The sequence below is a fragment of the Etheostoma spectabile genome, unplaced genomic scaffold (genome assembly GCF_008692095.1).
Source record: "Etheostoma spectabile isolate EspeVRDwgs_2016 unplaced genomic scaffold, UIUC_Espe_1.0 scaffold395, whole genome shotgun sequence".
Lineage (NCBI taxonomy): Eukaryota > Metazoa > Chordata > Actinopteri > Perciformes > Percidae > Etheostoma > Etheostoma spectabile.
In genome coordinates this window covers 426,120-442,008 of record NW_022605600.1, presented here as the reverse complement: position 1 = coordinate 442,008, position 15,889 = coordinate 426,120, and the positions used below count along the sequence as shown (strand labels likewise).

General features: G+C 40.9%; 1 protein-coding gene across 1 annotated transcript in view; it reads right to left on the bottom strand.

Moving 5' to 3' along the window:
* mcf2l2 (MCF.2 cell line derived transforming sequence-like 2) overlaps window positions 1-15,889 on the bottom strand; it is a 356,499-nt gene that overhangs the window by 158,830 nt on the left and 181,780 nt on the right. Inside the window, exons 11-15 of the mRNA XM_032511616.1 lie at window positions 8,603-8,794; window positions 7,010-7,201; window positions 6,728-6,914; window positions 6,401-6,504; window positions 2,891-2,979 (exon numbers count right to left, since the gene is read on the bottom strand). Of these exons, the coding sequence (XP_032367507.1) occupies window positions 2,891-2,979; window positions 6,401-6,504; window positions 6,728-6,914; window positions 7,010-7,201; window positions 8,603-8,794 (764 nt within the window). The remainder of the gene's footprint in view (window positions 1-2,890; window positions 2,980-6,400; window positions 6,505-6,727; window positions 6,915-7,009; window positions 7,202-8,602; window positions 8,795-15,889) is intronic.

The window sequence follows — 15,889 nt, the reverse complement described above, 5'->3', positions numbered from 1 at the left end:
TGAATTATCTGTATCCGTATCCGTACTCGGACTGGGCGGGGCCTAACCCGAAAGTAGTCAGATTTAACCCGGAAGTGGGTCGGGTTGTCTTGAAATGAGCGGGGCTTTAACCTGTATGTTGTTTTAAGCATGCAATTGATATGGGTTGATCAGAAATTGTTATATTTATTGCTGATTATAAAACTATTTACATGACAGCATCAAGCTTCAGATCAATGTTGTTGTCATGGTAACAAACAAACTATATACAGAACGTTTTGCAACAATGAATACAACACATGCAGTTGCAATTATGAAGTAAAAAGTAATGAACAAGAGTTTTCATACTCAATATAACTTTCTTTTGACTTTTAATTTTTTTATGATCAGTGTGATTTTTTTTGTTTTTGGTTCTTTTTTATTTTTTTCATTTCCACACCAGGTATGTGTGAGTGTGTGTGTGTGTGTGTGTGTGTGTGTGTGTGGTGTGAGTGAGAGAGAAACACAGAGAGAGAGAGAGAGAGAGAAAGAGAGAGAGGGGGCGGGGGGCGGGGGGCAGCTGACAGTTAAAAAAAAAAAAATCTCCGATGGCAGAGACACAACGGGAGTTGCATTTAAACCAAGCAGCATGTCTGAAACCCACATTCACCAGAAACCTACTAGTTACTAAGTATGTAAGTACTACAAACCGAAGTTAAAAACAAACCTGAAGCTGAAGAAACCCTAAACGTTAGCGGAACAGACCCGCGGAGAGGGATAGAGAGAGGGAGGGAGGGAGAGAGAGAGGGAGAGAGAGAGAGAGCGCAGTTCTCCGTGTTCTGTGTGTGTGTTATTGAGCCAAACGTGTTTGTAGGAGGGGGGGGCGCTGTGACTATCACAGAACGCAGCGCGGTCAGCTGAGGATTCAATCCGAGCACGGATTTTGACTCGTATTACTCGTATAATACTTGTACTCGGCAAAAGTGCTTTATCCGTACCGGATACTCGTTTCAGCCGAGTACTCGGATCATCCCTAATCTTTACCCCTAGCCTTCCTACCCAGACTACACTGCCGGAGCCGGGTACGTTGTTTCAGGGGATGTGGCTGCTAACATCTACAATACGACTCTGGGGCTGAACTCCTCTATGTACATTAACACTAGCTATGTTTCCATCCACACGTTTTTATTCAAATTAAGTGATATTGAATGAAAAATTCATTATGGAAACAATAAAATTCGATTGGAATTTCATGAATATCGACTCAAATGGAATACGTTCGGTCTCATTGGATTTTCTGTTGATGGATGTACGACATATGTACGTTCATTTGCCGAATAAATAATGAATTGCGATTAAGTTTTAGGTCATTTTATGGTTGGAACCTGTCACAAAACGAACGTTTTAGTTAATTTCCGCCCAGTATTTCATGGCGGTGTCAACAAAGACAGATGGAAGTGAACAAACAAGGAGATGAGAGACTTTTTGAATTTATTTTATCAGGAACTCATGAAGGAAATGGCCAACAAAGGTTACGACAAGCCGTGGGACGTCCTCCGGAGTAAATGGAAGGCGCTCAAACAGCGAGACATATCTAAAAAAAAGAGATGTCTCAGCTGTGCTGGAGGGAAAATAAAAGCCAAGTTGCATATGCATGATCATAGCGATGTATTGATAGCGTCGTTGTTTTCTTATTATAGCTTGATATGTCGCTTTCAGCTTGCACGTAAGCACTACAACTTGTGCAATATCAATCCTTTGTTGGTAGACGGCGCGATCCATTTTGTCTTGAAAAACATTAATGGAAATACCTTAAAATGTCTCAAATCAATTTGATATGACAATTTGATTGCAAAACAGCATGTGACGTCATTATGCACAGGTTTTTATTCACTTTAAAGCTGTTTGATGGAAACACACTTTCACCTGCAGGGGATTTGTGCCAAGGCCATGGGGTTCTCACCCCAGGGTAACCCACCCTATTATCACATGATCACATTGCACGGTCACGCCATGGATGTGCGCACATTATGGCAGGCAGCAACAGACCCGGCAGTGTGCAGCAACTCCAAAAGACTTCTGGATAATCTTCACTGCACTGCTTTTACATAAATAACCTTCCGATGACGCAAGGACTGCTAAATGCTGAATGTACCACACAAACAAATGGCGGTACCTCATACAAACAGTCTCTACTCGGCTCGACCCCGGTGCACCATCCTCCATTTTCTATTGCAGATTTGGTATTGCCCATACTGTACGTGAGACGAGCGTGGCTGATTGTCATAGCGATGCCACTGGAAACTGTGTGACCTAGCACAATACACACACACACAACGTCAAAGGTGTGTTGTTCTTGACTCAGCAAAAAAAAAAAAAACGCTTGCTAAACTATTTAAAAATTATGGGTTTGTTCAGGACACCCCTGTCTGTTGCTAGCAATGATAACACAGTGATTAGTGACGATTCTCTCTGACCAATCAGTAGTCACCTTTTAGTATTGCCTCAGCTCGCTTGGAACCTCAAAGGAGGTGATACTAAAAATAAGTAGCTGTTAACATGTACCAGGGACTTTTTTTTGTAATGGAAAACCAAAAAAAGTAAAGTCAAGGCGAGTCGAGCAGGTACCGTGTATGGAAAAATGTCATTAGTTTTGGAGCACCAGAAAGCAGTTGAAGCAGCTGAAATGTGCACTTTCATAGTGATACAAATCACTATAAAACAGCACACTTTAAGCCATGCAAAAAATGATGGCATATAACTATAACAGTTGTGTTTTTGCTCTCTGGAATCAATAAATTGCTGTGAAATATGGCCTTTACGTCATGTTTACTGACTTAGAGAATTACATAATCATGTGTCTTTTCAGTATAGTGAATGTGATGTAAAGCAAATAACTGCATGTGAACACAGCAGTCTGTTCTGTCCATACCTGCGTCTGTTGGACAGACTCTCCTCTGTCTCATTGGGCACAACAACATGGGTGGAGCCTCCTTGGCTTTTCTCATGCATCACCTCAATCTGAGACACACAAACACATACACCACACATATAAGTTGTTGTTTTTAGGATAGGGGCTTTGTATTTTATGTCTAAAATGCAAACCTACTGTAAATAAATATCAGTAAACTAATCAAGCTTAGTCCCAACAGAGCTGTTAAATGGAGCACTTAGGCAATCCCTGTCAACTTGTAAAATCAGAAAACAAGCCTTTAACCAGGTTTTTTGTATTCAGGTGGTCATCAGTCATTGGTAAATATTTAGCTGGACCAACAGTAAAGCCACTGCAGAATGTACAGACTACAAACTACTTTGTAGTTGCAGTTGATACTTTGTGTAGGCATCACTGCAAAAGCTGATGTAAAGATTAACTGTAATTGCACATATAACCTAAAACACAGACCAAAAACCCCAGTTTATGAAACGTTTTGCAGGTAATGTGTCTACTTTGTTAGGCATTGGAGGGCAAAGTTTTGGTGGTATTAATAGAAAATAAAGACATTCAGTTGTGGTCTCTGTTAGGCTACGGAAGAGGTGCCAGAGACTAAATTCACGGTTGCACCTGACTGCAAAACCAAATATCAGTCCTCTTTTTCTCCATTGTTAGTTATGTGCCGAAAAGGTCTGCGTGTTCTTAGGGGTCAGTGTCAAGAAACATGTCATAGATGTTGCCGTAAGGCATGCAAAATGTAAGGGTTAATTATTGTGTAACCTCACAGTTGAATGTTAAGAGCATATTGTCTAATTTCTGGTGTTCCAGTCTCAAGTGCGCTACTTTTCTGCTCCAGCAAAAACTAACTCAACGCTGCTTTGTTTAATATGGCGACTAAGTGCCTGGATTGTTTTTAAACAACAGTAAACGTAGTGACAACTATGAGCTTCTTTAATGATAAAATTATAACAATTAGAGATAAAATTCACTGTTCACCTTTAAATGCAGGAACGCTGGAAAGAATGACAAGACCTGACATATACTTAGACTGCTTTTATCTTATAGACCTTAAACAATTAATGTTAAAGGTCTCTTCAGCGAAGCCATCTACTTGTCTCTTAGACCAGCTGATCCAGAATGCTGCAGCACGTGTTCTGACAACAGCTAAGAAAAGAGATCATACTTCTCATGTATTAGTTTTTCTGCATTGGCTTCCTGTAAAATCCAGGATTGAATTTAAAATCCTTCTTCTGACCTACAAAACTCTAAATGGTCAAGCACCATCTTAACTTGAAGAGCTATGTTGGTTTCAAATTAAAGCCATGCCTATTGCCGCTTAATATTACTCAGATAAGGTTTCTGAACTTTATTTACAGCTTCATGGCCAACTACCTAATTAATGTTTGGGATACATACTGTATTTCAAAAGAAACTCCAGAGACTTTGCCTTTAATTGGCATCTCATTAGTTGTTGAGGAGGGGAAAGGGCAAGAAAAAAAAATCACCTGCATTAATGTCACTTGTTAAAAAAACTGCCTGATTGTTGATACATATAACAACTCAGAAATTGTTCAACTCTGCTTTTAAGCTTGTAGAAAAAGAATATCACAATAGTAAGATAGCGGTCCCTCCACAAGTTAATATATAGATAAAATATAACATAGTTAAATGTGAAACAGGTAATATACAAAGTAATTGCTAATTAATAAGCTGAACGTAAACATTAAATTAGTATATGTATATGTATAAGGACGTCGGTGGTTTGATCTCTTGCCACTGCAGTCTAAATGTAAATGGACTGCATTTATATAGCACTTTTACAGTTTCACTACTCTTCTGTGATGCTTTTCAGTTATAAGGTGTTTAGACTCCACTTTGTCCTGTATTGTCTCTTTGAACTGCTAATAACTCTCCTACTCAAGATTACCTGTACACATCCAAATCATCTGAATTGTAGGCGTTGTGTGCCTAATGTGCTTAATATTGAATTAAATCGTGCATTCTCAATTTAATCACCAAATGGAGTGTAAAACATAAAACAAGTAAAAGAAGAAGTTCTTTTACTTGTTTTATGTTTTCCATGTGACCTATCTAACCCAATAAATGACATTCCTCCTTTTCTTTGAAATAAGCATCCAGGGCAATAATCTCTGTACACATATGTTTTTTACAATATACAACTATTTCACAATATATCCCCACAATGTTTGTCTCACTTTAACACAAAATCACAAAGTCTGTCATGTGCCCTTTTGACCCTCAGAGTTCTAGCCAGTGGCATGTCTGAAGTTTCAATACCATTAGGTAGTGTCTGAGGGACATTAGTCTGTGCATAAGTGTCTGCATTAAGTTCTTAAGTCTGACAGGCTGGTTATGTTGAAGACATAACTGGACATACAATATTATGCAAATGGAGAGCAGATTCCTTTCTTCCATTATTGAATGAAAGGCTTTTCCGCCTCCTAATTGGCTGATGTAGTGCAGTTGCATAATTTCTGGTTGACAATGCTTATGTTTTTGTTGATAGCGTCTTGCTTTAGTATCTTGAACCTTGTATTCTTCATTTATCCACTTTACATTTAAGCCTACACTAGTGCACTCATAGCTCTGTCCTTCTTACAGCAACTTTCCTGCTAATCCTGCAGTTGTTTACACACTATTAGCGTTGTTAGCTGATAATGTAGTGGCTCTCTCACTCTCCGACACTCTGCTGATCAGCGTGTCAAATGTTTAGCTATTCCTCTGCCTCCTAATGTGATAGTTGTACATGTACTGTAGCATATTTGCCGTGTTGAATTAACATTCCAGACTAAAAATCACTTGTCACTCTTATTGATTAACATCTCTTACATCTCAGAATTGTGCTCCAAAAGAAACATCTCTAAATAAAAAGTCCGGAGCACATTTATTTTTTATAAGAAACATTTTTTTATAGTACACATATTTTTTTATAACATCTTAGTTTTTATATTGAGTTAGTTAAAATCACTTTAATATCAGCGTTGGAAAAACTAAAGGGCTCATCATTCCTTCAATCGTCAGCACTAGACTTGTCTACATTATAATATTCTTCAATCAAGAAAATGCTTGTGTGTTTAACTTCCTGAGTGCTGAGTGTTTGCAGGCAAATTGTACCACACAACATTCAACAGACTAAATAAAACCTGGGGAGATAAATCCCAAAGTATTAATTATAGGCAGCGTATTTAGCACAGTATTTAAAAGGAACTGATTAGCAGTGATGATAGTTGTAGTAGTTGTGGTAGTAACAGTACATTTCTAAATATACACATTCCTAAGAAAGTAAAAAGTATTAACAAGAACTGGTATTCAAATTAAAGTGTCCAGATTGTCAATAATTGTGGGAATGATACCCTCCCTTAGTTTCATAGTCAGTTGTTCTTTCTTAAATTGAGATTGACATTACTTGTGAGATTAAAGTTCATGTTGAAAGGGCTTTAATTTAATGTATTAACAGTGAGATTGTTAGTGGGACCGCGAGGAGGATACCTTGATGCCTCCTTTGGCCTTGCGTATGTTCTTCTTCTTGCTGGGATCAGCTTCTGCTGGCTGTTTGCCACTATTAGAATTATCCGAAGCTCTGCGAGCCAAAGCTAGAATGAATTGAGAGTATACAACATGAGTAACTTCAATAATTATTTTTTTCAGAGCTTTGTTACATTACATATATGTAGTTATAAAAATGAGTTTATATGAAGAAAACAAAATGCTGTTTACAGCTTAAGGTGTCATTCATGTCACAGAAAGTAAGTTTAAGTAAGTTTAAACACACAATCTGCTGCACAAATAACCTGGTTATTACAACATCCGACTCACGCTGCTGGCTCCCAGTCATCCTCGGTGGGTTCTTCAGTAAAGGCCGTTTGGGAGAGGACTCAGGCCGGGGGGCAACGGGCTGGACGGGCCTTGTCTGTTTAGCTGACAGCCTTTTCAGACTGACATGTCGCTTCTGAAACATCTCCTGAACGTCCTCAAGGCGCTTCAGTGCCTTCAGGACATTGGCCTGCAGGAAGAAAGCTCACTATCAGTTCTCCTTAACATTATACTTGCAACAGAATATCCAGTCATCTTGTAAACTTTTGTTTTTGTGTACCATACTTTGATATCCTCGGACAGGACAACCTCATACAGGTTGTGGAGGTGCCTCAATTCAGTCAGTTGGTTCTCTTCTGCAGACTCCAGAAAGTGTTCTATGTCAATCAGTGCTGATTCTGCCCCTTCCTGTGACTGACACTTATCCACAGCCTGGAAAGCCAGCAGGTAGATGCCGGACTCACACCACTGGGTTACCTGTACACAGCAAAAATTCAAACCCGGCAAGTTTGTAATGTAGGTAATAAAATCCCTTCAGGTGGTGGCTAAGTGTGAGCGTCCTGTGTCACAGGGGTAATTGGGACCTTTAATGACAAACCATCCCTTGTTTTACATGCATGTCGGTGTTACATGATTACAGCAGAAGAATCTGCATTTGAAAATTTGAATTTATTAAGTTATGTCTAACTGCAATTTGGTTTGCCAATGTACAAATTCACCCTCTAACTTTAGTTATGGGTCACCAGAAACATGCACACATAGACATCAAAAGGGGCTTGAGCACCAGCCCTTTTTCTTCCTCAAGAGAATGAGCCCTTTTTCTAGATGCATTTTTTTTATTGTTGATCAATATAGGCTATATTGATCAACAATAAAAAAAAGATATATATATAATATATATTCCTGTTGCACACAGCTTCCCCTTAACTGTTAAGTATATATATATATATATATATATATATATATATATATATATATATTTGCAGATTAATTAAGAATAAATCTACAGATGCAGCCTACAACAATTACCATATAAATGTGTATTTTGGGAGTTTTATTTCCATTTGAGTAAAAGAAGACTTTGAAGCAACATAGACCAAAATCTTTTAAATGAACACAACATGAAAATAAGTTCTGCAGTAACTTCATTAACTACAGTAACTTCATCATTGGCTCAAAAACAATGTTTTTTTCATTATTATTTTTTAATGTAAAATTTAAAAAAAATGTAGCACCAGCCTTCTTCAGTTTAATGTGAAGATTTTTGTTTTTCAAAAATATTTTTTTAGTGTTATTTATTCCAATGGCACTAAGAGAATTCAACCAATTTATTGCCATTTGCAAAACTATGTACCTCTTCTTGGTTCAGTTACTTTTTCTTCATATATACTTATATGTAATGGTAGCATAGAAAACATTGCGGCAGAGTTTCTTTTGCTGTATGTGATTAACCTGGTGAAGTTTCTGTGCAAACTGATTATTTAGTTGAATATTTATTAAGTGCATTAAACAATTGCAGAAGGGAAATAAGATAAATTGGTAAGGTTGTCATTGTTGTCTTAATATATTAAATATTTTGTTTAAATTTCAAATAAGTAATTAACGATAAGGCCTTTTTTCTTTCTTTAAGCCCCTGCCGCCTAAAATAATATATAATCCCTCAATTTACAGGATTTCCTTTTTACACAAAGCTACAGTAAATCAAAGTGGACCCAGGAAATAATCCAGAACCAGGAATTAGGCAACGGTTGATCCAAAGTTTAAAAAATATCTTTTTCTTTAAATTAAAAAAAACCATCTACATCCAAGTGCAGGGACTCTAACTTGTGTTTCTTTATGTAACATCTGTAGATATGTTAAGTCATATCCTATCCTCACCTTATCAATGCCAATGTGAATCTGCAGCGATTTGGACAAGACATCCTTCTTTTTTTTTGATTCGTTGCTGAAGTCATCACAGACCCGTCGGAGCTCCACGCATTTCGGTCGAATAGAGTCCACAGCATAGTGGTTACTCTGGATCAGCTGTTCACCGTGCAGTGCATGGAGCTGGGCCTTTTCTAGTGTGGGCTGGAAGAAAAACAATTACGTGTACATTATGGCATTTTTACATTACATCTTTGGGGTGTCCAGTAGTGTTACAAATGCAATTACAAATGTGTGATTACTGTTTTCTGTAAGCATTGCTTGGACATTAGATTTCCAGGTGGCAATGATCTGAGTCTACAGTAGAGGAATCAACATTTGTTTTTGGATTACTTAGGGATAAAGAACACACCATTATCTATGATGACACATTAAACTGCAATATGGGTTAATTGCTTGCTACGTTTTTGGCTTGCAATGGAAGCTCTGGAACGAAATACAAATTTTGGCAAATGACAACTAACTAAGCTAAGTGGGACAAAGAAGCAACAATCATCACAAAAGGCATCTCTATGCTTAAAAGCACGTGCATACTGCACATATAGACATCAAAGGGGGCATGAGCATCTGCCCCTTTTCTTCCTTGAGAGAAAGTGCCCTTTTTTCTGGATGCTTTTGTTTTTTTATAAATATATGTATATTCCTGTTTGCACACAGTGTCCCTCTCAAACAAATCTATCTATTGATTCTAAAATAAAAATATCATGCCTGAAGCAGAGTGCACACATTGGCACACCTGATCACAGAAAGCCAGACAGCAGCAGCACCTTCCAGCTCCCAGTTGTGTTTTTCTTGGTTTGTGTGGACGGGGTTGCTATGAACAAAAGACTAAGAACCAGTGCCACAAGTTTACAGCTAATTAGCCAAAAGCAAATTTAGTTAATTTTTATCTTGTTAACAGGTACGAGCTACTACCTAATATACTAAGTTAGCTAAGGTTTAGGATTGCAAGATACTTCTGGAATGGTAAACCATACATTATGCCAGTCGAGATCGAGGCCTAGGCAATCACTTACACAGATCCTCTCAGTAGGAAGGCCAGAGCAGCCAGATACCACCAAGAACTCATAAAGCCTGGACACCATACCACAGTTTTTAGGCTGCACAGTAAATAACTTCTAATTAGGATGAATGGGCAAAGGCCTCTGCCAAGTGACACTGTGTGCCTTGAATACCGACCTTAACTGCAGGTAAAAGAAAAAGGAGGATTGTGGTAGGTCAAATGTGTTCTGCAAGTCTAAGAATGGTAAAAAGCCAACTTTGCTAAAAATGTCTTTTAGACAACAAACCTCCATTTGTTCTCATTGTGGGGCTCCCACCAATCAAGATTGCTGTACTATTGAATAATGGGGGGAAAGTGCGCCAGTTACATGCTATATGACAGTATGTTTCAGCTAATCTCCAAGTCTCAATAATGGGGCCAGGGCTTAGTGTTTGTTACAAAACATTGGCAGAAAGAACGTCATGGAGTGACCAAGGCTCTGTCATGGCATCTTCTAAGGTACACCAGCAAACAGATGTATCTGGATTAAACCAGGTGAGGAGGGACATCAATACGAAGGATCAGAAATTGTATTTTGAGGTGAGGGTGGCAGTGGTTAATGAGAGGCCACCACCCTCTTTCCTTCTCTGTAGAGTAGACATCTTGAGTTGCTGACGCTTGCCTTTCCAGATGAATTTCGACACTGCTGATTGCAATTTACGCCAATAGCCAGCAGAAGGGGAGCGAGGTAGCATTAATCCTGGGTAAAACATTAATTTTAATCACTGAGATACAGGCTTGATTAGACATGGGGAGACCCATCCATTTTTACATGTCTTTAAAAACATTGTTTAGGGCAACAGAATAGTTATGTTTAACAATCTGGTTTAAGCAGGGAAATGCCTCAATGCCTAAATATTTAAACTGCTTAACAATGGGGATGTTATCAGAGATGGTTGAGTTGTGAGCAGAGTCATTTAAAAGAAGTAGTGCAGACTTTGACAGTTAATGTTAAAGCCTGATAAGCTTTCATACTCCTTGCATAAGGATAGAAGGTTAGGTAGAGACTGAGAGTGGTTTTCTAAAAAGACCAAAACATTGTCCGCAAATAATGAGATATGATGCTGTGTATTGCAAATGTGTATTTCGGACATTGAACTGCTCGCTGTGGGACTCCGGCCATATTATCTGCCACGTGAAATCTCACATGCCATCGCGTTGCTGTTTACATTCCGCCCTCTGCCAACACGACGTCGGCGTGTAACGTACCAACACGCCATTGCCAACTCCAGACTCAACACCGAGTGCCCTCATTGTGATCTCGGGTGACTTCAACCATGTCACCATGACTCCCACACTAACTAACTTCACCCAGTACGTGAGCTGCCATACCAGAGAGGAGAGGACCCTGGACTGCTGTATGCTAATGTCAGGGACGCATAAGCTTTCCCCCCTCCCCCCAGGGGAGATCCGACCACAACCTGGTTCACATCAAAACCTGCTATGTGCCTCTGGTGAAAAGGCAACCTCTGACTCAGGACCGTGAGGAGATGGTGGAGGAGGCCTATGAGACACTTCAGGGATGTTTTGAGGTGACAGACTGGGATGCACTCGTGAGCCACATGGAGAGGACATAGATGGTGACTGAGTGTATCTCAGATTACATAAACGTCTGTGTGGACTGACCTGTCCCAGCAAGGACTGTTCAGTGTTACCCAAACAACAAACCGTGGGTAACAAAGGACATCAAGAACATCCTGAATGCTAAGGGAGGGCTTCAGAGCTGGGAATAGGGAGGAGGTGAGGGCCATTCAGGGGACCTGAAGGTGAAGATCAGGGAGGCTAAGGAGAGTACGAGGAGGAAGCTGGAGCGTAAACTCCAGCAGAACAACATGAGGGGGTGGAGCGGAATGAGGACCATCACTGGCTCAGACCAGCTGGCAGCAGAGGAGTTGAAGGCAGCTTGGACAGGGCCAACGAACTCAATCTGTTCTTTAACCGATTTGATGCTCCTGCCCATCCCCCCATTAACACAACTGCGTCTCACCTCCAACCCACTACTTCCCCCTCCCCCCTCACTGTCTCTGTCCTCCTTCCAGGAGAGCCCTACCTCCCCTCCTTAGCCCTCCGGTTAACACCTCTCTCCAGCCTGACTCCCCCTCCCCCTACCCACCTGGACCTTTGTGGCTCACTGACCCGGTGAGAAGACACTGACCAGACTCCACTCTAATAAGGCTGCAGGCCTGATGGTATCCATCCTGGGGTGCTCAAAGCCTGTGCCTCTCAGCTATGTGGAGTCTTTCACCATGTCTTCAACCTGCAGTAGTCTCCAAAGGGTCCCATGCTGTGGAAGACATATTGCCTCGTCCTGTGCCAAAGACGCCACGTCCCAGTGACGCCAAGGACTACAGACCTGTGGCACTGACCTCCCACATTATGAAGACCCTGGAGAGACTGGTTTGGAACAGCTGCGGCCCATGGTGAGACCTCTCCTGGACCCCCTCCAGTTCGCTACCAGCCCCGGTTGGGAGTTGAGGACGCCATCATCTTCCTGCTCAACCGCATCTACGCCCACCTGGACAGGCCGGCCTGCTGGGTAAGAAGCTGACAGCGATGAAGGTGGATCCCCCCCTCGTGTCCTGGATTGTTGACTACCTGACTGGCAGACCACAGTATGTGCGCCTGCACAAACTGTGTATCAGACAGAGTGGTCAGCAACACCGGGGCCCCGCAGGGGATGTCCTCTCTCCCTTCCTCTTCACCATCTAACCACAGACTTCAACTACCACAGAGTCCTGCCATCTTCAGAAGTTTTCTGATGACTCTGCGTGGTGGATGTATCAGCGAGGGGGACGAGGCTGGTACAGAGCTGTGGTGGGGGACTCGTCACATAGGAGTGAGCAGAACCATCTCCAGCTCAAGTGACAAAGACCAAGGAGCTGGTGGTGGATCTAAGGAGAGCCAAGGCAGCAGTGAGCCCTGTTTCCATCCAGGGGGTCAGTGTGGACATCGTGGAGGACTACAAATACCTGGGAGTGCACTTGGACAATAAACGGACTGGGCCAAGAACAATCAAGCCTCTACAGGAAGGCCAAAGCCGTCTATTTTCTGAGGAGGTGAGGTCCTTCAACATCTGCAGGACAATGCTGAAGAGTTTTTGAGTCTGGGGTGGCCAGTGCTATCCTCTGCTGTTGCATGCTGGGCAGCAGGCTGAGGGTAGCGGACGCAACAGACTCAACAAAAATGATTCGCAAGGCCAGTGACGTCATGGGGGTGGATCTGGACTCTCTGTCGGGGGGTCAGATAGGAGGATGCTGTCCAAACTACATGCCATCTTGGACAATGTCTGCACCCACTCCATGGCTTGTGCTCAATCACAGGAGCACTTTCAGTGACAGAATCCTCTCCCAAAATGCACTACAGAGGCCACAGGAAGTCATTCCTGCCTGTGGCCATCAAACTTTTTAACTCCTCCCTAAGTGTCTGACAACACAACACCACACACACACACACACACACAAACACACCACACCACCCACTTAGAGAGGTTGAAACTGGACAATATTATCTGTATTATCTGTTTTGTGCAATAACACTGGCCTGACATGTGTGCAATCTCAAATACCACAATTATTATTATTATTATTATATTATTTAACTTTTCACCATTCCAAATCCTTAATTATGTGAATTATGTAAAAAGTATAAAAACATTCCTTTATGAATAAACGTTCGTACCCAATTCCTTATATTTCTTTATTTCTTGTATTTACTTCTATTTTAAATTGTGCAACTACAACACAGAGTTTCCCTTAGGGGATCAATAAAGTATTTCTGATTTGTATTGGTGACACCATGACCGATTGGTGAATGGCTTGAGCCAGCGGCTCTAGAGAGAGGACAAATAAAGTAGGAACTCAAGGGCAGCCCTGGCGTGAGCAGGGCTGCCAACTTTTCCAAAAACCTTTGAGTGAGATTTGGGGGGCCAACCCATATTGCCGCGTACAAAGCAATTTCTTTGGGTCTTTCAGCATATTATCCTTCAGGGTTAAATTGGGATTTGTTATATGTGGGGGGATGGTGCTCTCCCTAGGGGGTCTGGGGTATGCTCCCCCAGGAAAAAAATTTGAAAAATAAACCATTAATGGCACTTTTGGAGAGTTTTTTTGCAAAAAAAATGGAGAAATCAAGTCTTACATGATTTGTGCAAAACTGTATGGTTAGGAGCCTTTGCAGTTGTAGTATCAACAGGTATTAGGGCATTCAGCATTTACATTATTAAATCTTTATTATAAGAACTGACCCAGACAATGTGCCAAACATTGAACCACATGAAGCACAGTAGCATATGTCAGCAACAGCTGAGAAGATTTGGGTCTGTGTGAACAGCTCCAGGGTCCCTGGTGTAGGCACCAGGGACCCAAAGTTAAACTAATGTTGAGGGATCAACTAACCCCTGAAATTCTAAAGAATGAGAACCACTGAGTCATAAGTTCTATTCCTAACTTTGTGCCAAGGCTCAGTAATGTTTGGCCCTCATCCTCTGTACCCCACTTAATGTTTTTTTCTTTTTTGTGAAATAAAGACTATTTGTCATTTTAAAAACAAAATTAATTATTTACAGTTACATTTAGAGGCACAGAGGTGGATGCACAATAGTGGCCCAACGTTGAGTATTGTATTATATATGTATTGTATTATATATATTATATATATATATATTATATATATATATATATGTATATATATATATTGGAGAGTGTAATATAGTAGGCTATATAGTATAATATAGTATATGTGTAATATAGTCGCTGTGCATGCATTGCTCCGCTGATATGATGGATCTATTCAGACCGTCTGACAGACTCAGAGGCCATTTGGGTCTCTGGTCTCTGACAGAGTTTAGAGGTGTCCGTACGCTGCTCATTATCGGAGGTCTACGCATGGATGCAACGCGTCACCGCCCCCAGCAGACGAGGTCCAACTACATGAACTGAAGTTGTACGCTACCAGCCGCGCTGCCACCTCTATTGTTACAGAGAGAGTGGACACGAAGCGACGGATGGGTCTGTGATTCTCAGAGCATACCTGAAGCGGGGAAATGCAAACTGGGATGGCTCGTGAAAAAAAGGCTCTATTTTGCGACAATTGAAAATTCCACAGACAGGGAGCGCTCTTGACCCCCCCCCCCTGTCACAGTGGCATTTATCCAACATAACCTCAAATTCAAACAGATTGGAATAAAATGTCTGGAAGGATTTATTTATTTTGATAGGGTCAGTTCAAATTTTACCATCTGAAGATTTAATAGTGGGAATGTTTGCAAAATAATCACTGGATCTTAATCTCATAGCGAGAAGGTGACCAGGTCTAGCACCCTGAAAGTAATAGCGCTATCTTGCTCTATGGATGAGGAATTCAGATTTCTGTTTCAGGATGTTAAGTCAGTAAAATTAGTCTGTAACAGTGAGTCTAGTCTGGGGAACTAAGCCTCAAGGTTTTGCGGCTTCAACCTTTTATCATGCCTCACAATATTCTCGGGTCTTCTACATGGCCACGACTTTTGGTTTTGAGCTCGCTGATGAAGATGCAATTGTATGATAGAATATATTGGCTAAACGGCCGGCGTCCACCTGCAGTAAATGAGTCTCCTGTAAAAATGCAATATCAACATTTCTCTTTTTTAATACCCAGAGTGCTGGCTCATTTATGAGGAGCATTCTGTCCACCACAATTCCAAACTAAAAATCACCCATTATCAAAAAAGCTGTGTTCTAAATAAAGGTACATGTGGATATTACTACTGCCTTTCACAATTTTAGTAGCAGTCATCAAAAGTTAAGTCCCTCAACACAAAACATGTAAAACACGTAAGACCAACAGACAAGACATTGATACAGAAAGGAGAGAAGGGGGGCAAACATAGCCAGAAAGGCTTAGATTCAAATTAGGTCTATGATTAAGATTGGATAGCCTACGGGGCAGCAAAAATGGAACACTAAGCCATTAATACCTGGTTGCAACAGCAACTGGTTCCACACTAAATTAACATCAGAATAAACACATTTTTCGTCAACAGAAACAAAAAACAAAAAGCACAAAACACCTTGGAAAGGAAACTCTAGCCTATCAGTGGCCCAGCTAACGTATGGAGAGTAGACTATATTAAGCTAGGTCGACAAAGTAGTCAGAAACACAGTAGTTCCCTCCAGGGCAAGCAACAATGTGACATTGGCGAGGAAAAACTCCCTTTTAGG